Below are 23,437 nucleotides of genomic sequence, written 5' to 3'. Positions count from 1 at the left end.
AACCCCCAAATGCTGTATTTCTTTTTCCCCCTTTCCAAATAATAAGCAATATCAAGAGAACTGACAATGCAATTCAATCTGGCTCCTGAATCAACTGAACTCTGCTAGCTTCATACCAGCATTCTCAGTTCAGAGGGAAGACCTAAGATGGAGGCTGAGCTTGTGCTTTAAGAATTTTGGAATCAACACCAGAGCTGAATTTTTGAACTTTGCCACTATTCCTGGTCAGATCACCGGGCTTCTGCACTGGAGATCTCCCACTGGCAAGAACCAGGACAAGGGGAAGAAGGATTCTTTTCTCCTATACACCACCTGCTGTGTCTCCACACAGCTACAGGCAGCACTTCTCCCTGTGGTCTTGATCTCCTCTCTGGCAGAACCTCTGGGCACTGCCACAACCCAAACAAGCCATCCAAAGTTCAGCTCCTTGGTTTTTGGAAGCAAGTTACCTATTCCAAATGTTTTGGGTTTTTTTTCCCTCGCCAAAAGGCATAACATTTTCCTACTTCATATTGTGACCAACATGCACTTTATGGTCATAGCATATTAGTTTGAATTTTTAGCATTTTAATGGAGATCTGACCTCCAAATTTCTAGTTCCCCACTGACAAGAAGTTTTAATATTTGAGTATTAGGGCAGAGAAGAAGTRTCATGTGAAAATGCTGGCATACAACCAGCCCAGGGCTGTGCAATGACAGCAGCTGCATGGGAATGTCAGCACTTCCTACAACTTAAATCCACACAGCAGCTCTCTAAACTCTTCAATGACGACACAAGAAAGAAATAGCATATGAGCCATGCTGTGCTAGCAGGATGCCCAGATGCCACCTTCAGGTGCACGAGGAGATGCCAAATTGCCTTTAGGCTCCTGAACATTGTGAATATTTCTCTAAAAATAAATCCAGCAATAAGCTGATGATCCCTGTTTTGCAACTATTGCTGCTTGAAACCTTAGGGTTTGTTTTTTCACTTCTTTCTCACTTATCTTTAGTAGGTTCGATTAGTCACAATTTGGTCTGTAAAACATAAGGTTTAAGTTTTAAAACTCATACTGGAGAAAGTAACACGTTTTAAACACATGCAGATGCCTGCCTTTATTAAGAAATACTTACAAAAGTGGGTGTATTCTGGTACTTCATAGGAAGTAACATTTCTATGCAGAAAATCCATTTCTGCATCAATGTTTCAGAAATTTTCAGCACTCACTTGCACAGTCCCCCTAAAAGCCCTCTGCTCTGCTGAGAGCAAGGAGAAAGTGTTTATCCCTCCTTGTTTTCCTGCTCTGGCTGGAACCAAACCACAGCTACAACCATCCCCTGAGCAGTCAGATCTGCTCACACCACACTGACTCTGCTCTGTCCATCTTACTCTGCTTTGTCACTCAAGGATATTGCAGGACACCAGCAATGAGAGATTCCAACTTCCAATCCTCAAAGGCCAGAGCAAATTTGTCACAGTGAATGTTGTTACAGCAACAGTTATTGACAGGGAACATTGTCCTGGTCCTAAGCATCCGCTCCTCAACACTAACTTGGCCAAGAGAGGAAATAACTAAGAGCTACATTTTGTTGTAACAGTGGAAMCAGTGTAAAAAAATATAAAAAAGTAAAAACAGTGGAGAGTGTAACAGTGTAACCTACATCTCCTATATCAACACCAGCACCAGTAGCTGCCCTTTAGTACATGAAAACAGCATCTTCCCTCCTACAAYAAACACCGACCAGCAAAACAAGCTGCTCTTTGACACTGCATGGTTACCAGTGGCCAACCAGCCAGCCAAAACATCTTTCAACATATTTTCTAATAAATTTTTCATGAGCTTCAAACGTCTTTTCATCAATATTTATAGAATACAAATTCTTTCCATTGTATCCTCACAATTACAGCTGACAAGTCTGTTTTGCAAGGGGCACTAGGGCACAAAAAATAATTAAGATATTATTTCCCTCTCTTGTCCCTTGTCCCCACCACAAGTTACTTGGCATTTAAAAACAACAAYTACCAAACCAAGGAACATAATTGCTAATACTCAGCATGCTAACTTTTACATAGCTAGGACTATGCAGCACTTTTTTTATTTGGCCTGCTTTGAGTTTTGCCAGAAATTTATTTTAAATACAATTCTTAACTTTAAAAAAAAAAAAAAAAACAAACCCACAACAAAAAGAAGTATAGAACTAGAAGAACTAGAAAGAGTTAAAAATCCCAACTCATATGCTACACCTACCCTGAAAAAATATTGGTGTAGATCTGAACATGAGTGGCAAAGCAGATGGCTGGTTTGAAAAGGTTTCAAAGAGAAGACAGACTTATTTTTGTCCATGTTGAAATATAACATAAGCCGATATAAGAGGCCTGAAGCCCTTCAGGGAAAAGAAACAGAAGCTGTTTTGTATGCAACAATTATTTATCTACTTATCCATCTCACATTGGTTGGTTTATAAAATGACTTGCCTTGAGACATCTGTTAAGTATAACAGGAAGACTATTGTGTTTTTGTGAAACATTTCATTCTATTTAGGTAAAACTTCCAACTTCTGAAATTCAGCCTCTACAGGGAGACTTTTGCTGCTTTTCGAAATAACAACACACATTATACAATTCTACAACAAATGGAAAAATAGTTTCCTAGTTATAAAAAAGAAAATGAGACAAGAATTTTAATTAAATGGCACAAGAATTTGTCCAGCAACACAGCAGTATGAATAAATATCACTGCACTGCAGCACTAAGCCCATCAAGATCCCCCTGTTTTAGATTAAGACTAAAAATTATTAGTATTAGTTTGTTATAAACAATATTCCTCCCATCCTACTACAAACAACTCCTTATTATCATCTTTATAAAGCCCCAGATTGGAAAAGGCAGAGTGCTACAGAGGGAGACACAATGTCATTCTCAGCCTCCCCGGGATGTCCCAAGTTACTGTGGCACCTTCTCTTGGTGCTTTTTATGCCTGGTCCCTATACTTTTAAAAGGGGTATGAGTGGGGTGAGAGGGAGAAAAGATGGAATAGAATTTAACAGGCCCCTTCCAACCAATATTTCTGCAATTATAACAAAATAATTATCAGAAACAAAAGAAAACCCACAGTTAACCAGAAAAGTCCAGTTAGGTATTCATAATTGTTTCTGTTTATCCTCAGTGGGTTTTTATTGAGTCAGTAAATTTTCCAGAAAAATTGCATAGTAATGAATGATAGAAACTCCTCAGCCCCATGGATTTTGGCTGGAATACTGTGAAATCTTGGTTCACGTGAGATGTCTGAAAGGGATCTTTGAGAAAGCTGCCCAAGTTCTAGTTGGGTTATTGGGTTATTACAGCAACACCATCCTCAAAAACACACACACATAGAAAGGAAAAAACCAAACCACAAAACAATAAACAGCACAACCCACAAGTGATCACAGATAGCAAAACCCTTTTCATGCAAGGATCACTTGTKAGATAAGTGTTCTGAGCAAGACAAGTCAGGAGAAAGCCACTATGGCATAAAGACTTGGAGGAGTAGGGAGATGCAGGAATACACAAATTACAGCAGCCTCCCTGGAAGCTGGAGGCAGGGAATGTTTTCAAAAAGCAGCAATTATCGCTGACAATTGTGTTGTGGTAATGCCTGGGGCCTYGCTCAGGTACCAGGAGAAGGTGCCAGGCACATGCTGGGAGGCAGCTCCTGCTCCAGAGAGCTTTCACACAGGGCTTAGAAAAACGGCTACAGAGACACTGTGGGGAAGAAGAAATGCTTGGGGGAAGAAGAAAACTTTGCAGAAGGGGCAAACCAAATTTGCACTGTGCTCAGAGACCGCAACCTGTAACAACACTCAAAGGTTTAACCTTGCCCCTCTCATCCTGCGGGCACAGACCTGACTCCTTCAGATACRTGTTGTCCACASCTTTCTCAAAGGYRGGTTTTAACCCTTTCACTTTATTTKTATTCCTAGTGCTAACGACAACAAACTGTGTTTACAATGTTCTCAAATYGTCTRACTGATTTTTCTTCTGGGGAAAACTTRCTTAAAATGTGGTTTTTATTTAAAGCCTTGTTTAACACATTTTAGCCCAAAGCACTATTCAGTGGCTACACTCTGAACCACTTCAAAAACGTGGTTTTTATAACAGAAATCTTAAAAGGTGACTACTCTAATGTTTGTTTGACCTTCCCACACCCACATGCTGCTGCTGCACCACCCAACTCTTCTATTTCAATAGAAAAGGTCTGTAGGTACAAAAGATATGAAGAGGGAAAATGCGTTTCAAGTGAGGTCCTGTATCATATCAGCAACTGCACCRTCTCATTCCATGCAAATTTTGGAGCTGACCTACCTGGAATATTTAGAAAACCTATCAGAACTGTGCCAGGGTCACAGGAAATATACCTACACAGGATGTAGTATACATCTCTACTAAGCAACTACTTCATTTAAGCCACCACAACAACTCCAGAAACCAAACCTTCCAGCAAAGAGGAAAAAGGTAAAACTGCACTTTGACCCTCTCCCAGAAAAACTGAGCGTTTGGGTCAGGTGGAAATCCAGTTCTCTGGCTTCCTACTCTTGCAACCTGGCAGATTGAACCACCACCAGGTACTGCCAACCTGCTGAATGTTGGCTCCACAAGGCAAAACTGCCCTGCACCTCCTTTCTTTTCCATCTTGCAGCCCGGTTTTTCATGTAATCAAGTGAGCAGGGAATTCAGTGACACACAGAAATGAAATAATTCCTCTCAGCAGTAAAATGTGAAATCATCACACACAAAGCCTTTTTTAACACATTGTTCAGTCAAACCATTCACAACATGCACTGGAAAAAGTCACAGTGTCACACCAGATAGCCAGGTGGGGAATTCTGCCCAGGACCACAGCAGGGATGAGCTTGGGGAAAAATGTGCAATGGGCTTTGTCACAAACCAGGGAAAGAGAACAGGGCTTGAAATCCTGCCTAAAGCAGTGTTGTTGAATTAAACCTGTCCTCTGGGATCTGTCGAAGCTGGTAGATGATAAATGAACCCACTGATAGTAAAAATAAAGACCCATCTGATTGYACCTCTTCTTTCCTCTCATCACCCTGGCTGCTACATGAAGGAACKGGGATGCAAGATGGACTTCCAATTCCTTCCAGTGTTTCAAGTGTCCCTGCCAGGTAACTAACTCTAATTCCTAACAACTCTATCAAGCTTTTTCATTATGCATTTGTGGGGCCAACACAATTACTGACAAAGTCACTCTTTTTCTTAAGGTCACCAAGACCAGCCAGATTTCTGYTGCTTCTAAACCAAGTACAGGCTCTGCAACTATTTAAAATGCAACCACCTAATCCCAAGAGCTGTAGAATCATAACATCCTGCACCAATTCATAAGGTTCAGGCAATTTCAGGCAAAACTTCAACTCCCTTGTTACAGAAGTTGGAAAGCCCTGCAACAGCATTTAAGCAGGACACTGTATTTAGTGGTACATGAATAAAAGCAGTTTTGCTTTCCATAAGCACACAGATTCTTCCAGGATYCTCTGGCCATTCTTTCTATTCATTCCCTCCTTCCCCCATACCATTCAAAAAATATATATAAACAGAGCTACACCCACACATCATCTCCTCCAGATATTTGGATCCATCTGAGTGTGACTTGTGTTTCCCAGCCACACGATTTGGCTTCCCAGCCTCAGCCTTCTGATGCCAACAAAAACATGATACAGCAGTAAGTGTATTGGATACATTACTAAAAACACCACAGTGCAAAAAGGAGCAAGGGCTCCTCTGAGAAACTTAAGGAAAAGTGACATCTCCATGGTTTCCTTCAAATCACATTCACTGCCCCTCATGCATGCTCTAAGTCACCTCTTCTTCCTCCAGGTCAAAAGAAAGAAAAGCCTCAGAAGCTCATAAAAACCAAGAAACAAACCATTTAGGAGTCACTCCTTTGAACACATCTTTGTTTTTCCAAGCAAAACCCATCACTCCACCATAAATCACAAGTCACCCTAACTAAGAAGAAAATAAACTCTGTTGATAACATTGTCCCTTCCCCAAAGGGCAAAGTTCTGCTTCAGCTAATCCAAAGAGAAAGAAATCAACGTCTGTTCCTAAACCTTCTTCTGCACAGCAACATAAAATGCTACCACAGTGGTATGTAAGGTCAGCAGCTTCAAAGCAGCTTCAACTACTGTACTTGCAGAAGSAAAAATGATGAAAGACACCATATGGCTTCTGTCATGGTAGATAAAGCTAATGGAGGCATATAATGAAAATTTCAATTTCTCCTTTCTTTGTTTAATCTTTGCCAGTGCAGCATTGACAGTCCCCTGCAAGCCTTTCTTTTCCAGTTATAAAGCACTGCTTCCTCTTTGCATTGTATTTTTTTCTCTGGCAGATAAAATGTTTTATTTAACAATGTCCCACAGTTCAGCAAATATGATTAAAATACAGAAAAGAGTAATTAGATCAAAATCTGATACTAAGATAAATTATATTACAGAAACTCAACTCAGACATTCTGATAGGCAGCTGAGTCAGAAGATAAAAGCCTATGGTCTCATAAGCACAGCACATCAAAAATGCAAGCATTAAGACTTACCGATTTCTTCTATTTCTTCCAAGAAATCATTATATTCATCTAGAGTGGAAAAATCTTCCTCTCTTTTATTGTATCTTTAAGAGAAAAGAAATAAGTATTTATCCAACACAGAAAGATGCAATTTCCATTCAACAAAGCTTTTGTTGCAAGCTGATGAAGCATTGATCTTGTTTTATCAACTACGTGCTTTGTGACTCCCAAACTGACCAGAATCTTTAATGAGAGACAGAAGTGCCTGTTCCAAAGGAAAAGAGCCAGCCTGGAAGAAATCAGAGCTATCTTTGCCTATTGTTTGCCCAYTCCTTTTCCAGGGTTACAGGTAAACATGAGCACAGAGGCCAAGATACAGCAACTCCCAGGCAGCCTCAAAACAAAGGCCGAGACAACAGCAACACCCACAGAAAAAAAAAAGCTTTTCTAGAAGTATCAGAAAAGGGACTTTGGCTTTGTGCCAACAAAGGAAAGCATATGTCAGCAGCAAACTGAAAATGCTACACAATTATCTCATTTCATATCAATAGACCATTCCAGGACTCATATTCACCTCTTCAGATCTGGAGGAAGTAAAAAGATGAAGGGACAACTGGCTTAGAGCAAGAACAGCYTTTGAAAGTCAAGACATGCAGACTTTCTTCCCAAGAAAATATAAAGCTGAGATTCCGCCTGCTCTGTGGACCGTGACACCCAGGAATATAAAAATCTAACCCAAGAACTCAGGCCAAATTCCAATCTGGGGGCATTTTTTCTGCCTCTTAAAAACTAGTCTGGCAAACCCAACTGGGCCAAGCATTTTCCAAAGTTTTCCCTTCTAACGAAACTTTATTCCTTGTTTAGTGAACTCAGTTGACTTATTCCAGTTTGACTTCTGTTAACTTTGGTAGATTTTAAAATCCAACATCTAAATTATTGCTTTCCACATCAGCATCTGGTATTCAGCAACATCATACAATTAATTTACTATTGTACCAAATCTTAGATAAAGGCTGCCAAGCTTATCATTTACCTGTACATTCCTTTTTGCACACACAACTCTCCCTGGGTTTGTTACATTTATCAGATTTTCTCCTATCAAAACACCAAATGGCTTGCTTATTTTCTTTACAAAATGCTGTTTCTTGGCCACAAGGAGCAAGATGCAATTTTAGACCTCATTTATCTAAATTCCAAAAGCTTTCAATCTGCRTGACAGGCTGGCAACACCAGGCTTGCAAGGAACCATTTCCACTAACAATTGCTGTGTGAAGCGAAAAACAATGTGAACTCTCTTTGGCCCATTTTGATTTTGARGGGAATGAGCCTTCAACTCTCAGAACAGGTCCCCAGGGAACCAAACAATCAAGGTCCTGTGTCTTGCTCTACTGCCATGTTCACCCCCTCAATATCTAATTATCTCCATTTAGGAGCCAAGTCTTTGCCAAAGAAGGCCACATAGAAACACCCAACATTTTCTAATGCTAAGCAGGAATCCCTCAAGGCTAAATTGAGAATTCAGCTCTCAATTGTTGCACAAAATCAGATTCTCTGAAATCCCTCCATGATAAATGGAGTGAAGTTTTATGGTTTGCCACTTCAAAAAAAAAGAACCATCTCCTCTGTACTACTGAATAAGTCATTTTTTTTAAAACTGTGATCCATGAAATACATCCACCTTCTGTTCTTTTAAATGGTGACACTCACATTTTCAGCACTTTCTTCCGGATTTCCACTTCCTTGTCAACTGCAGGGTCCTCRAAGAGCTGTACCCTGAAGTTACTCTTCCTCAGGGGGGTACCRCACTCGTGGCAGTTCCCAGCCCCTCTCACAAACAGCAGATCCACACAGCTCTCGCATCTGTGGGACAAAGGGAGAGGTGCAAAGACACACAGATGTTAAACAGGAGCTGAAACACAGGACTGCCCCCCTTTTTGCTGTTTGCACAGCACATCTCTCCTGGATTTCAGTATTTCTGCAGCACCCACCARTGGCAGGAGGCCAGGACTCTCCACCCTGGCTGAACAGCAACAGCTTCAGCAGCACAAACACATTGATTCTCCCTGCYCAAACAACTCCAGCGCTTTGCTGGGACCAAAAGTTAAACCAAACAAAAAGATGGGGTTTGTATCAAGGGAAAGCTTGTTAACTGACACCATCAAACCCACTTCACACAGACCTGACTGCAATATCCTTATTTATTCTAAGTACCACCTCGCTRCATAAAAAAGCCCTGTTTATTTTCTTGATGCTGCAATGCAAGAATTCAGTCCAAGCATGGATCTTGGCTGCAGTCTTCCAAGCACCTGCCAGTCCTATCCTGAGCTAAACTCCAGCCCAGCAAAGCTCAAAGAATCAAAATACAATTTCAGTCAGCAACGAGCTCTATGCAGCTCTCCTGTGCCTTGTGGTAATACTTTTTAAATTGCACATAAAATAAACTTTACTCAGAGGCTGCACAGAAATAAACCAAAAATACCTTTCTGCTTTTATTTCTTTTGACCTAAAGAAGATTACAGATTTTAACAAGATACTTGCTGACCAATCAGTTGGCATTTAATAAAGGAAGAACATGTAACAAGAAAGCTGATTTTTAAAAAAAGTACTTGGGTACTAATAATGTACAAATTTCTATCCAAGGACAACACCTGCTGCAGTCATTTCCTAYTGCTGGGGAGGCAAAGGGGTGCCTATTTATAGCTTTGCTATATTGAAGCCAAAACAGTTGTACATTAAGGGCTAAGCCATGTTTTACCTTCACAAACCCAGCACAAAAAGCTAAACAAGTTAAGAGAAACAACACTGACATGGTTGAGAAAGATCTTAAACAAAACTTTCGCACTGCTGACCTACCCCCAACTGAACTGGTTCCAGTCCTTACAGAGGCAGAGCTGAGGAGAGCCAACCAGTTTTACCCAGCTTCTGTTTTCAAGATTAGAAAGCGCAAAACAAACACAATTGTATCTCACAATTCTTTTTTTAAAGCAGTTTTTTTTTTTTTTGTTTTTAACACACGGAGAACTACAGCTTCAGCCTGCATCTTGCACAGCAGCTGTCAATGTTAAAGAGCAAAACCTTGAACTTACTTGGGCATTTTCCTGCTCCAGGATTCCTTTATTAGAAAACAAAGTGTATTTATAAATACAAATTATCTGGGAAGGGAAAGACCAAACGTTGTTAGTGCACTAAGCCTGAAATTCAGAGGTTGCTGGAACATGCACTCAAGAAAATAACGATAAATTAGTGTAAAGCACATCATGAAAGCAATTTAGGTCCCCACTACAAGAGAAGCAATAGTAAATGCAAGAGASCAAGGCAGGGAAAGGGTTTTCTCCTTCCTCCCCCAACCTGTCCGTGCATGCAGGAGCCCGACATAAGGACAGCTTCAATGTCTCCTTCATCTTGGCAGCTCGTGCTGTTTGTGTCTCTCCCTCCACACAGCAGCCAAAGCACAGAAAAATCCCTGCTTCTTTCTTCCTAAGTTATAGAATAGGGAGTGTAAAGCTACAGAACTCAGCAGGTGGACCCAAGTGCAGGTGTTTATATTGTTTTTTYATCATGGTATTGCCTAAGGACCAACAGAACAGGGGCTCCATGTGCAGGATATTATTCACAGACAGTAGCACCTGAAACTACTTCACTCCCCCTTCCCTAAATCAAAGACATTTCAAGTTTGCACAGGACTTGACTGTGGAAAAAAATCCCTCCTTGGAAAAGCACTTCAGAYAAGTGCTTCAATGCCTTCCCAAACTGAAACCACCGTTTCTAAGGCTGCAAAATAGCTTTCCATACATAAAAAGATGAGTCAACACCTCACTATGGGAATCCCACATCAGGTGATCGCATTCTCACTCACTCATGCACATCCACCCTTATATTTATTTGGAGATAATTCCTTCTGAATTCAAAGGGGGCTTTATGGGACAAGTCAAGGGCAGACCTGGACTCTGTCCATATCCTGCCTCCTGTCCCATCTCTGGACAGATTTGATCTACACAGACAGATCCCAAGCTTCCTTCTGAGCAGATKTGTCATCCTTTCTCCCACAAACAGCAGCCACTCTGCCACCAATAGCAGTGTTTGGTCACACATTTCCATCTGACTCTTGAGGAAGGAAAAAAGTCATTTCCCAAATCCCACTCAAAGGAGTTCCTTTTGGTTTTGCTGCATACCACTAACATCAGAGCATATGTCATCATCAGGAAGGCAGAYTGCCATAAAGGAGGATATAATTAATTATTTCATGTCTTGAAATAAATATTTCTAAATGTGACTTGAGAAAAAAGCACCTTTCACTGTAAAATTTAAAATACATTTTTATATGAATTATGTAGTTAGTTAGCTATTAAAGATATGTAGCATTTTCTTTGACTTCACCAAAGGTACTCAACCTATTCAACAGCACACAGGGACAGTCCAACACCACAGCTGATATTACAGAGCTCCTCATGGCACACAGACCACGTAATTCAGGAGATCCTTCCATTTCTTTCCAAGTCCAATTTCCCCACTGGCCTTACTGTAGAAACAGTTAACTGGAAGCAGGACATCACTCTGTACATCTTTCATTGGCCAACACATCATATATGGCTTTCCCCAAACGTGTAAAGCACCAAAGCACTGCTTTACTCACCTTCAAATCAGGGCCAAAACAGAGGGCCCCGTGTTTTCTTAAATTAGGAGCTTTAAGTAGCTGATTTTYCATTTGCATGTGTATTATGTATGCAGATATGCTATCTGTATAAATTATGRTGACAAATGTGCATACTTAAAAATCACATCCGTACATTTGGTCAACACTGGGTATGTTTGAAGACAACAGCTTCACATATGAGATCAAAACAACCACTCAATGATGTTGATGATTCTCCTCTTCACACTGAGGTTTCACAGCCTTTGCAATCTGTATTCTACTTCACACACTAAAACATTTCATTACCTGTAGGATTTGAGTTTGTGTCCTGAGAACAGGCAATCAGAATGAAGACATCAAAAGAAAATATCCAAGGACTTATTTACACATGGACAACAGAGACAGTGATCAGTAATGCCAACCAGGAACAATAAAGTCTCCTGGCTTCRACACCAATAAACACTAGAATGTTCATTTTGATTCAGTGGTTGAATCTCTCTTGTCCTTCTCTTTCATCCCCATGAAATATTAAACAAAAGGCCCWGTCTCTGAGCAGTCTAGAACAACACCACATTTTTGAGAAAAGCAAACAATAAAGCATCTACATGGTTTGGCACAATCAATSCACAAACAGCACTGCAGGCCCTCATGTTCAAGGACTTCAGGATCATACTAAAAATGCTTTTTGTACAACAGAGAAAACAAGCARAGGTTCCTCCCCAGAAAACTGTTAAGATATTTATCAACTAAATTACACTTACTGGGAACTAAGTGTTTGTTTTGGACAGAGTGTCTTCAAAGGGTACAAGATTTGTGCCCAATCCTGCATTCCCCACACATGCACACATTCACTTCATGCAGGGATGATGGCAGATAAGGAACCAACCCTCTGGGACACTGAAGAGATGAAAATGGCTCAACATTAGCATAGCTTGATGGTGCTGYTCACTTTTTTAGCTTGGCTGGCAAGGGAGCAAACAAAACAGATTAAAGGAACAGCTATTTTCACAAGCAGGAGCACAAGATATTCTCTCAAAATTTAAGGTTCTGCTGAGCTCTACAAAAATTTGCAGGACTTTAGATATGCAGCCATTAATCACCTCAGAAAAAAAATCTTTATGGCTTTTGCTGTTGACTAGGAATAGTACAGAATTAATTGCTACCCTTCTTTACAAAGCCTATTTTTGGTAAATATAYTCCTTAAACAGGATCAAATACTTAACATTTCTAAGCCCCTTTTTCTTCAGYTTTTACAACCAAGATGTTTCTGTTATTTAAAGTAACTCACAAAACAAGTGATACTCTCTACTATGGAAAAAAACAGTTTCAAATAAAAAGTAATACCATCTTCAATACATAGCCAAGACCTGAACCACAAACAAGAGGAGTGGAAAGAATCAGCAAAAATGATGTGTTTTCACTTGTTCCTCAATTTTGATGTCAAAGGGARATTTACTTTCAAAAATTGAATGACTTGATTTATGGTGAGGGAATATTAAAAAGCAACAGAAAACACACATATGAGAAAGATTACAGAATGACATTGAGATTTTTTAATCAAGGATGCTTCTAGAAACATTCCCAGGCTTCTTGCTTAGCTTGGGTTAGACAATTTGATTTTCTCAAGCAGTGATTCTTGAACTGAGACAAGAACAGCCCCATTCGGAGGGAGCAGCTGTCAAACCTGTTTATTTCACAACCTTCAGTACATTAACAAGTCACAGTGGTTTCTGCTACATAGCCAAGAGCTCATCAACTATTTGTAGTTGGCCACTGTAGCTTTATTTTCTGGGCTGATGGACTAATAGACAAAGCCTAGAAGGCAGGTTCTTCCTGGAATCTGCAGCAACCATGACCTCTGTGATCCAAAAGAGTCAAAAGAACCAAGCTAAAGCCATTTTTTTCTCCATGTTATAGGATAGGGACCAAAAGCAGAGAAAAGAGCACAGTGACTGGTGGCATCAAGTGCTTCYCAGAGCCTCAGAATAAAGGAGCTTAAGAGATCAGTAGGGAGTTAGGGATAAAAATCTGTCTTTTCCTTTTCACACCTCAGCTTCAGCAACCCATAAATCCTTATTCAGTACTTGTAGTAGCTGCTGCCCACGTGTTTTGGGCCATCTCTTTCCTGACTGCCAGATACAAGAGGGAGTGGGGAGAAAATGATACCATTTACTCTCTTATTCCTGTTCAGATGCTGTGAAGTYCCACCAATGGGGATTTTGCTGTTCTCACCTTGTAAGGAGACAACCTCAGAATGCTCTCAAAACCTTGTTTGGCAAAAATCCCCACAATGGGTCTTGTCTTCAACTAGTAAATAAACAGGTCTCACAGGCAGCCCATGTGCCACRTAGAGAYTACAGTTCATTATTGCAAYARGACACATCTCAGCTCTCAGACAGGAATCACAACTCTTTCAGATTCGGATGAAAAATGCTCAATTTACATGAGAATTCCGGGGTTTTAAACACTGTTATAAACTACCTGCAGTTGTCTGCAGCTCCCTTCTCTTCAGGCCAGTCACAAACATTGTGACCCAAAATCTCAGAGACTGCTTCACTAACATTTCATTTTTTTTTAAGTATCAAGACTCCAGAGAGCTGATCTGAAYCCCCTCCCTTAAGCAACAAAGCAAAAGCAAAAAGACACTCCGGTGCTTTGCCGRTATCTGTGCTATGTCAATTCTCAGCGTCATCTGCCAAGCTGCTGAGAACACAATCCTCCTTCTAGACTATTTATATCTTTTGGGAAAAAGATGCACACACACCACTTCTGTTTCATTTTGTTTTGCCAGACAAGTTCTGCTCTGAATTGCAGAGAGGAGGAGGTTAAATGAGCCCAGACATCTCAAAAATTTAAGAGACGTTCAGCCACAGTTAACCCTATTTTCCAAACTGTCATGTACATACCCTGCTATACAGAGCAGTTCATCTCAACTGCACCAGAAAGAAATCAGACCAGGTAGTGGCTGAACAACAGCCTTGACTGACTGGCATTTCAGGTTTAATAAAAAAAAAAAGAAAAATTAAAAAAAAAAATACATACTGAGTCAATTAATAATAAACATTTCCACTACCCATTGTGTTTCAACATCTCTACTACAAAACCATTTCAAGGGGCTTGGACCTGACAAGAGAGTATGCAGCAAGCTAAAACATAACTCATTTTTATCCAGTACAGATGAGCCTTTTTTTTTTTTTTTTTTCCTAGGGGGGAAAAAAATTAAAGGAGCTTTTATGTCATTAACTCTGGATAGTATAGAAAAAATATTTCAATGGTTATTTAAATAAAAGTGGTTCTTTTTGACATACTGCTGCCTAGTCAATTAAGGACACAATCATAAAAACATGTCTTACAGCACMATTCTGCCAGTTTGGTCAAACAACAGGCCAGTACTTGACAGGCCAATTCTTGACACTTCAAGAGCAGCTGYGTGGCATTGAGAAATAAGTGCTTTCACAATGACAAGGCACACCAAAACCGACCCAGAATTTACTCAGTGTACCAGAACAACTACTCCAAATCCATTATGGTCTACTGGGCAAACACATGCACTAAAATAATAATTCAACTGTGTCAATAACCTTTTTTTTTTTATCATGCTTTATTCTCATTCAATGAGAACTTTGCAAGTTTTCAGAGTTCTCAGCAAATATCAAATGAAGTAGTTACCAGGATCAACAGCTGCCCACAACATACCTGAACTTAAGTCACAATTACGAAATGTTCCATGTCTGTCTAAACTGCACCTTTTTAGACACAATCCAGCCTACGTCACCCATTGTCTCACAAGACAAACATACTTATCATGACCAAGTGTGAGATCTCTCACCAGACTCCATACCAGACCCATTGCTCCCTTCTCCTTCTGTATCCATTTGTTACTTCGTGAGAAAGTCCTACACCGTGGTGAGAGCTGAACTGACCCCAGAGCTGACAGGTCTTACTCAGGTACTCTGAGCATTCACTTACTCCATCACACCAAACACCTAAATAAGCCAAGAATCACAGGGAAAAAACTAAAACATAGACAACAAAAAATAGGACCCAAAATAGTCACGACAATTTTTTTACTTGATCCAAAACACGAATTCTGTCCTGTATTTTCAATGCATTTTACAGCGCAACAACAGCATGTGGGAACAAGACAAGGAAATGCRGCTTTACGGTAAAAGGGGAAAAACATTAAAAGGTATTTGTGGCATGATGGGATATCCTGACCACATTACTGAGGGCTTGTCACGAGACACTCCCGYATTTCATGTCTAATCTCAGAGTAAGAAGATAAAGTTGATAAGACACATCTGTCAGAGAGCCAGGCATACAACCAAGGTTTTCCAAAAAACAACAGTGGTTTGGTGTCTCARTGGAAAACATACAAGGCTTTAAAACTCTCAGAAACCAAAATCTTGACCCATCTTTTGCAAAAATACTGTTGAGTGATCTACAAGTGTTGGCTCATCTCTCCCCACTATTGGGTGGAACCAAGCCAAATTCCTGCCAAGAGCATAGACTTGTGYTTGACTCGAAGCATGAAAAGTACACAGTCCAGTTTCCTTAAGCTATTCAAATACAGAGACAGTGTGGGTGTATGCACACAYGAATAAAAACAACTGAAAGAAACAGCCTAGTGGAGCAAGAACGGCATCATTCATGYCCTGGATATCTCTGAAACCCCTATCAGTGCACAAAAAGCAAAGTGCAACAAAGTGATATCCTCCCCACCACTAAACTTGCTTGGCTTGAAAAGACTGAAAGAAGAAGTTGCCATGACCAAGTGGGAGCTCCTACATAAATCCTGGTTTATTGATAAAATAAAATCAATTGTTTCTTTTTATGTAATTACAAATGAATGGCCAAACTCGAAGTTTAAGACATCATCTGCCATTCTGATAAGTAGCAAAGTCCCAGCAGCCCTGAGTTTACAAATCCAGCTTGGGAACACCAGAAGTGTATGCCTACATGTTAAACCAGTAGCAATGCCAGAGAAGCTGCTGTAACCTGCACTGCTGTGCACTGTCCTCCTGCTGTCCTCTCCCAGAATGACATTTGTGCAGCCACACAGTTATTTTTGGGGTTATTTTTCAGCCAGATAAACTCTCCCACTGGGTGCACCACATAGGCAGGTTACAATTTGAACAAGATCCCTGAACTAAGATCCTAGGGATAGGCACTGAGTGGGAGGGCATAAAGATCTGTTCTTCTCTTCCCAGTCTCTGAATCAACACTACTCAATGCTGTTGATTAAAATTTCTCCTTCCCTTCCCTCCTCCAAAGCTTTTGTGGCATACCAGCTAGTTCATCTTGATCTAAAAGTACGAAGAGAGGAAAAAAACAAAAAAGTGTCCATCCTTATTTCAGGGTACCCTACAAGTTGCTTGATCAGCACACCTCTAAAAAGCTGAGTCAATGAGCAGTTAAAACACAAGCAATGCAATAACACACGGGGTAGCAGACAGAGGGTAAATCCTATTTTTAGAATTGCTAAAAACAAGAAAGTCAAAAGAGCATGACAAATTTTATTTCAGAATATTTTACGCAAAGCACACAAGATTACTACAAAGCCAAGTCCTTCCACAGTAGAAACAGAAGGCAACACAACTGAAAGAARTTAATTCATGCATTTGAAACAAGTCACAGAGTCGCTGGGAGCTCATCATTTAAAGAGTATCAAAAAGAGAAAGTGACAGTTCTACACCAATTAAATAGTACCTTGTGGTCCCCCTGCCATGTGGTGCAGGAAAAGGCACATGGAACCCAAGGTGGCAGCAGAAAAGCTGCTGATGTTTGAAAGAGTTACCAGCAGGATGTGGTCATCTGAAGTGACCAGTGTGGTTCTGGTCAATCATGCTCAAAACAGATGAGCTCATCCTAWGAATACACAAAAAGGCAACTAGATGACCACAAGATTAGGAAGATTAGCTTTTCAGGAAAAGCAGCAGAAAAAGCTACTGAAACWAAAACGAGTACAACCAATAGAGTGAAACTTCATACTGGAAATTGTACTTCTCACCAGTCACAACAGTGGGGGTCTGGAATCAGAATCAATGTAACTGGACAAGAAAGTAATTTTAAAAAAATTAACATTACTGAGTTTTAAAATGTTTTGAAAGTTTACAGGGAGGATTTGATGACCTGATTGCTTTCAACAGGTAATCAGATCTGGTAAAGATGATGTCTCCASTCTTATCTGTGGTACTGGTTACGTGCTCTAACAACTGAAATCCTGAAACAACAATAGCTTAGGAAGGGGGGAAAAAAAACAGAGGGAAAAGCTAATATTATGTGCATCTTTGAATACTGAAAAAAATTATTTTAAAGGATGACAAGCATGGCTCACATGTTTTATCATCTGCTCCTTCTGCTCATAACAGAAATCACTCTTAACCATCAGTCTAAAGCAGTCTTCACAAATTAAAYGCAGATTACTACTCTTCTACCAAAAAGCARTTAATTTATCTTATCTGGCATAAAMCATAACWCACATAYGTCTGAGACCCAAACTTGATTCACTTGGATCAATTTTTTTATACGGTGGAAAGAGAGAAGGTAAGACCACAGCATTCTGCTTGTCTTTCATAGTTGATACAATGCACACAAGAAGAGTAGAGTAAGAATCCTCAGCTTGTCCTACTTCAGATAGAACATGCAATGTCATATAGGATATATTCTACTAGCATGAAAAAAAACTATTCTGCAGCAAAAAGTGGTGGTCATGACTCAATAAATCACCATTCCCTCTTCTTCAGTCCAATCCAGCCTCAGGGAACAGAGTGCTTTTCAAGTCTGCTGCCTTTTCAGTGAGACAGACCAAAAGCACCAGTAGCCTCAGGACTCAATAGTATTTCTGCTGTTGAGAGCACGTGGGTTTTCTAGACTAATGCAGGTAATTTTACATCATATTAAAATTCCCTACTGAAATTTCAATTGATTGGGGCATTATTTATTCCCTGCCCTAAAGCACTATTTAGAATGACTTGCTAAATCTCTGTTGGGTTTACTATTGCAATTTAAATAGTTGGAAATCAGAGAAGGAAGAATGATCTCTGTGAACTGCTTCAATACTTTACAGAGCAGAACCTAAATTATTCTGAACATTAAGTCGCAGAAAATCCCATCAGAAAAAAAAAAAAAGCAATTTAGTAACACTTTATTGCCATTTTTCATCCAATTTCAGACTTAATCCTTCAAGAAATAAGCCTAGGCAAGTATGTTTTAAAAAGAAATGTTTTGGAAAATCTGCTTTCTTTTTTAACTAAAAAAGTAAAAGGAGATGTATAGAATGAAGCCAAAACCAAGTGAAGCGTCTGCTGTTGCAATGGAGGAGCAGATTATTTAGGAGAGGCTGTGCTACCTTGTGCCTGAAGCTCATTTACATCTTATCAGTTCCCAACACTTTTGATCCACTAATGATCTTTAGCATCACAGGCACCTCCTCCAGCTCTGTGCCTGCACTCCCTGAAACTGCAGCACTGACAAAAGAAGCGTCCTCAAGTTTCAGGTTTAGCTTTAGTTCCTGCAATCCAACAGATTTTTATTGCACTCYCTGTAAATGCTTCTGTCTCTCCCCAGTTTTAATTTTCCCCATTAGAAGTGCAAAAAGATATTCATTATAAAAGCCCAACAGTAGCAAATCAGTTTCCYCACCTCCCTGGTCTCATTTGGCAATCTCCCACTTCCGACCAATTTTTAAGGGTCATTCCTCACTTCATTTTCACATAATCCCCAAACAACCATTATCACATCTTTTCTCAGCATGAGATAAAATATAGACTGTGCTCCATAAACAGTGGAGACCTTAAGATTACATTCTTGGTGGGACACAGCATGATAAATATTTCGGGGATGTCTTGAAATACCCTACAATATGGAACACGTGGCCAGTGAAACAAATCTCAAAAAACCAAGTATATTTTGACTTAAACAAAAAAAAAAAACCAAAAAAAAAGAAAGAAAAAACACAGCAAAACCTCCTTCCCCAGCCCACCCTGGTCATTGAGCAGGTCAGATTTCAATTTCCTTTTTAAGAGTGGCAGAAATCCTGACTTAAAGCCTGGTAGAGGACTTTGTTTTTTGCATCTTAAATTTAATCATTCCAAAAAATGCTTTTTCCTCAAGCTCAAAAATAAACGGCAAAAGCTATTCTAGTGCATTATTAAACCATTTGGTGAATGCCATGCAAACGTTTTGAAGTTAAATTGTAAGGTCATATTCAATGCAATTACTTTTAGGTATTAAATATAAGGAAGACATGTCAGACCTTCATTAGCTATGCTGGCATCTCAACCATTTCCTACAGGTTGTGGGGAATAAAAATCCCACAGTGAAGTTGGAGGGATTTTCACAGGTTATCAAACACAAAGGACCAAGTAAGCAAACACATTACTCACAATTCCAAAGACGTAACACAAGCYGTTCTATCCAAGTTGCAACACATTTTAAAGAATTTTATCATGATGAAAATTGGTGATGCGTATTCAACCTTTTAGTATTTGTTAGCAGGAAAAGCAATGAAGAAAACCAGTTGCACAGAGGRAGCAAGGAGTGAGACTATGTATTAATTAAGGATCAAAAAGACGAAAGCAAAAACATTTTAACAAAACACATTCTGTTCTTATTAGTATTTATCTCATTCTGCCACAAACCATACAAAGCAGAAATCCCCAATGAAGTTGCTCAGCAGCGGATGCAGCCGCTGGGACATGAGTGGGGGACACACAGCAGCCTCCCCACACTGGTGAGATGATCATGATCAAATTGTTGTCAAACAATTTGAAATCAGATAAATGCCCACAAATCTGTTCTTCATTAAGTGAAGTTCATCCCATGCACAGCATACTGAGAGTGCAGATTGTTGGGAATTTGCACGTGGCTGCTTTCTTCATGGAAATAGCACTTTTGAATGTTCTAGCACAAACCATACCCGCCTCCCTCTGTTGGGACTGGTCTTACTCATTCTGCAGAATATTTTTGTCTGTTCCTACCTCTGCATAATGTTAATGGGAAAGAAAAAGTTCTCCACTTCCATTCACTACTTCAGCTGTAAATACCATGCAAACAATCAAAGCCCACCACTATCCAGGGCTCCATCCATATGCTCCGTGCCACCACAGCCACTAATCCCACTGATTTCAGGTTTTTTCCACTGGAAACATGTAAGGAAAAGGAARTCTGGGCCAAGATTCAGATGATCAGATCCAGATAATACTCAAGCTGATCTGTTTTAGCCAAACATCAGCTGAGGAGCATTCCACAATGCTGCAGGTTCTCTCACAATAAACACCACACTGCTCCATAATTACACAGAATCYGTGCACGTATTCAAAAGCAGCATTTATTTAGGCTCACAACTGYACTAAAAGCATGTGTATAGAACATTGTTCCCAGCCTGAGAAATAGTCAATAGTATTTTCCCTATCCATATAAATCACACACAATAAATGCTTGATATTATCTAGTGCCACTAAAGCAGTCAAATTAAAACAAATCGGGGAGAACACCCTTGAGCACACAACTCTAGGGTTGAGACAGAATTTTATGCTTTTTATATGCTCCTAGTCTCAAATTGTAAGCTTGTACACAATAATGAAAAGGATTTTTCACAATCACGAACTGAAAAAAACAAAAATTAAAACCCAACACATCTATTTTACATGTGATTTTTTGATTCTACAGATCCTTCCAGAAACCAATAGCCACAAGCAAATCCATGATGACCAACAATTGGGAGATCCACTGAAGAAACAAAAAAGCAAAGGATCAGTTTTTTCCAGAAAGCAATGACCCCTACAATTCCTGACATTTTTGGGGTGCCCACAACACTGACCACCATTAAATTCATTGACCAAAGCAAGCCACATGTGTGCAAAATATTTAATTCTCTCTACCCACAAATGGATCTTTAAGAAAATACCAAACCAAATTATCTATGCTCATCATTTTATAACACTATTTTATATTCCTGCTATTTATAACACATTTTTGTTAATTTCTCTAAAGCTCMGAGATCCCTGTGAACTTCAGCTACTTCCTTAACTTTTAGCTTTCCAAGCGCAATTATGCTGTTTCCACCCCTAAAACCACATGCAACATTTTGGGGAGATGTGTAAGGTGTTCTACTGTTTACCCACATTTTCTCCAAGAAACATAAGGATGTTATAGAAAACTTTCCCTACCCCCAGACAGGACACAAGCCAAAAATAAAACAAAAGGGATCCAAAGATAAGGAAAAGATGAGTTGTTTGTAGATAGTGAAGATTGTGCCCTGGCTATTGCACCCAACAATTAAAGCCTGWAAAGAATCCAGTTAGGGACACAGGCTGTGGTTCATGAGTCACGGTGCCATTGTGCAAYTCAAGTATCTGAAAAGCAACTACAACACAACTGAAAAAGCCATTTACAGCCTACCTGCCTACCCAGGGCAGAAAACACCATAGCRGTGTTTTCCTTGGAAAACCCTGTAAAACGAGTTTGGTGACACCCACTGCAGCASGACCTGAATCCAATTCACAAAGTTAACCAGTTTGACAAAATTCCCCAGTGAAAAAACATGCTACAGTTGGTCATGGAAATCAGAAAGATCAGGCCACATTCCCAAGATGATTGAACCCAACAGGAAAAGAACTGCCCTGTCTGTACAGATGAAGCACAACCATTACCTGCTGCCTCCAGCTAACTGGGGCAGGGGGATATCAGCCCCAAAACTGGACATCACCCTACCTCAATTAGTTTGCAAACAAGGGCTGCCCAGGTCATTAGAAATAAACGAATGTGTGTATTAATTCAGAAATCCTAGGTATGCACATAAGATTCTTTTCCCTCCTTTCACAAGGCATTTCTGTGACTTTATGCTTAGTGCCATATCTYGACCACTCCAACATGCTGAGCCTTCAAAATCTTTTTGTATTAAAAAATAGAATACATGACTCAGAGGGTTTTAAGACATAGATGCTTACTCAAAAAAAAAAAAAAAAATCCACCTCAAAATATCACCTTAATAGCAATATATATTAAAGCTTCCAGAAGTGACAAGTACTTGTCTGCAAAACTTTCAAGCAATAGAACTGAGGCACCTGTGAAATACTGGGGTTTCTAAAGAAATCAGATTATTAACCACTGAAAAGAAACTCCTCGCTGACCAGCCCTTATGTAATTTTAAGGCAACTGAATGCCAGGATGATCGATTTTCACTTTTCWTCTGAAAGTGTTCCCATAGAACAAAGACTCTCTCCCCCACAAAGCAGTATTTCCTGCTGGTCATTCCCTCTTATCTGGTGGTTGAARACCTGACAATACTGATTGGAGCACTCTCACTTCTCAGGGCAGCTGCACTTAAACCACACAGACAAAATCACACCCCACTGCTGCCCAGGGTGTACAGGTGGAATTAAATCTCAGTCAAATTCTCATAGGCTTTAAATGATAAACTGCTAAAACTGTGGGAACTCGCACAGTGGAGGCAGCTTAAACATAATACAGGTTTAATTGCATAAAGGTGTGAATGCACTAATAAGATAATGTATGTTTAGGTTCTGCTAGGGAGGCAGCAATTGTCACTCTGGGCACAAAGTCTGACAGTTCAAGGTGTCACCAGCACCTGCTTTGTGCCTCCACTTACACAGCAGAGAACAGCRAAAGACAAACCCATGTGAATTCTGCACAGCAGCTTTTATCAAAACCARAYTCAAGAGGGTCCATGAAGTGGCCAGACCAAAAGAGGCTCTTTGGTTTTGACAATATAATTAAGTCACTTTTCGCATGCCCAAAATACCCATTTAACAGGCATGTTACCACTATAGACTTCATCACTGATAAGCTAAAAATGTGTGGCTGAACAACAGCTCACAGCTTGTATGCTCTCAGACATAACATGTCAAAATGCAAGTATGACCTGGTCTTTTTTACTATGCAAAAAAAAAAAATGGCCTCTGGCTTAATCCTTCAACCAGTTACTACCGGGAGAGGTGAACTGGCTCCATGGCCCTCTGGGAATCGASGTCTCAAGGAAGAAGGGGAAACAAAACCTCAATATTTGGAGGGCTTCAAGGAGGTCCTGGATTAAGCTCCATACACTTATTTGAACAGTCTCACAGGTATCACCAGTAAACAAAAAGCCTGTTCATTACTGTTTGCAATACCAGGCCCCYCAAGACAATGGCCTACTGAATGCAAACAAAAAAACCACTACACAGAAAGGAGAAAAGAAAAAAAAAAGATACAGACACTTGAGAAAACACTTGTTACATGCACTGGATAAATCCATGCAACT

The 23,437-nt window shown here is 39.9% G+C and overlaps 1 protein-coding gene across 1 annotated transcript in view; it reads right to left on the bottom strand.

The window, feature by feature from the left end:
- Nucleotides 1-23,437, bottom strand: part of MNAT1 (MNAT1 component of CDK activating kinase) — a 114,573-nt gene that overhangs the window by 73,088 nt on the left and 18,048 nt on the right. The window contains exons 2-3 of the mRNA XM_057383855.1: nucleotides 8,247-8,399; nucleotides 6,570-6,643 (exon numbers count right to left, since the gene is read on the bottom strand). Of these exons, the coding sequence (XP_057239838.1) occupies nucleotides 6,570-6,643; nucleotides 8,247-8,399 (227 nt within the window). The remainder of the gene's footprint in view (nucleotides 1-6,569; nucleotides 6,644-8,246; nucleotides 8,400-23,437) is intronic.

The sequence above is a fragment of the Malurus melanocephalus genome, unplaced genomic scaffold (genome assembly GCF_030028575.1).
Source record: "Malurus melanocephalus ecotype Western Australia unplaced genomic scaffold, MMel_1.1 scaffold_667, whole genome shotgun sequence".
Taxonomy (NCBI): Eukaryota; Metazoa; Chordata; class Aves; order Passeriformes; family Maluridae; genus Malurus; species Malurus melanocephalus.
Note: the sequence above shows the minus strand (reverse complement) of the source record. Positions and strands in the feature narration are given on the sequence as shown.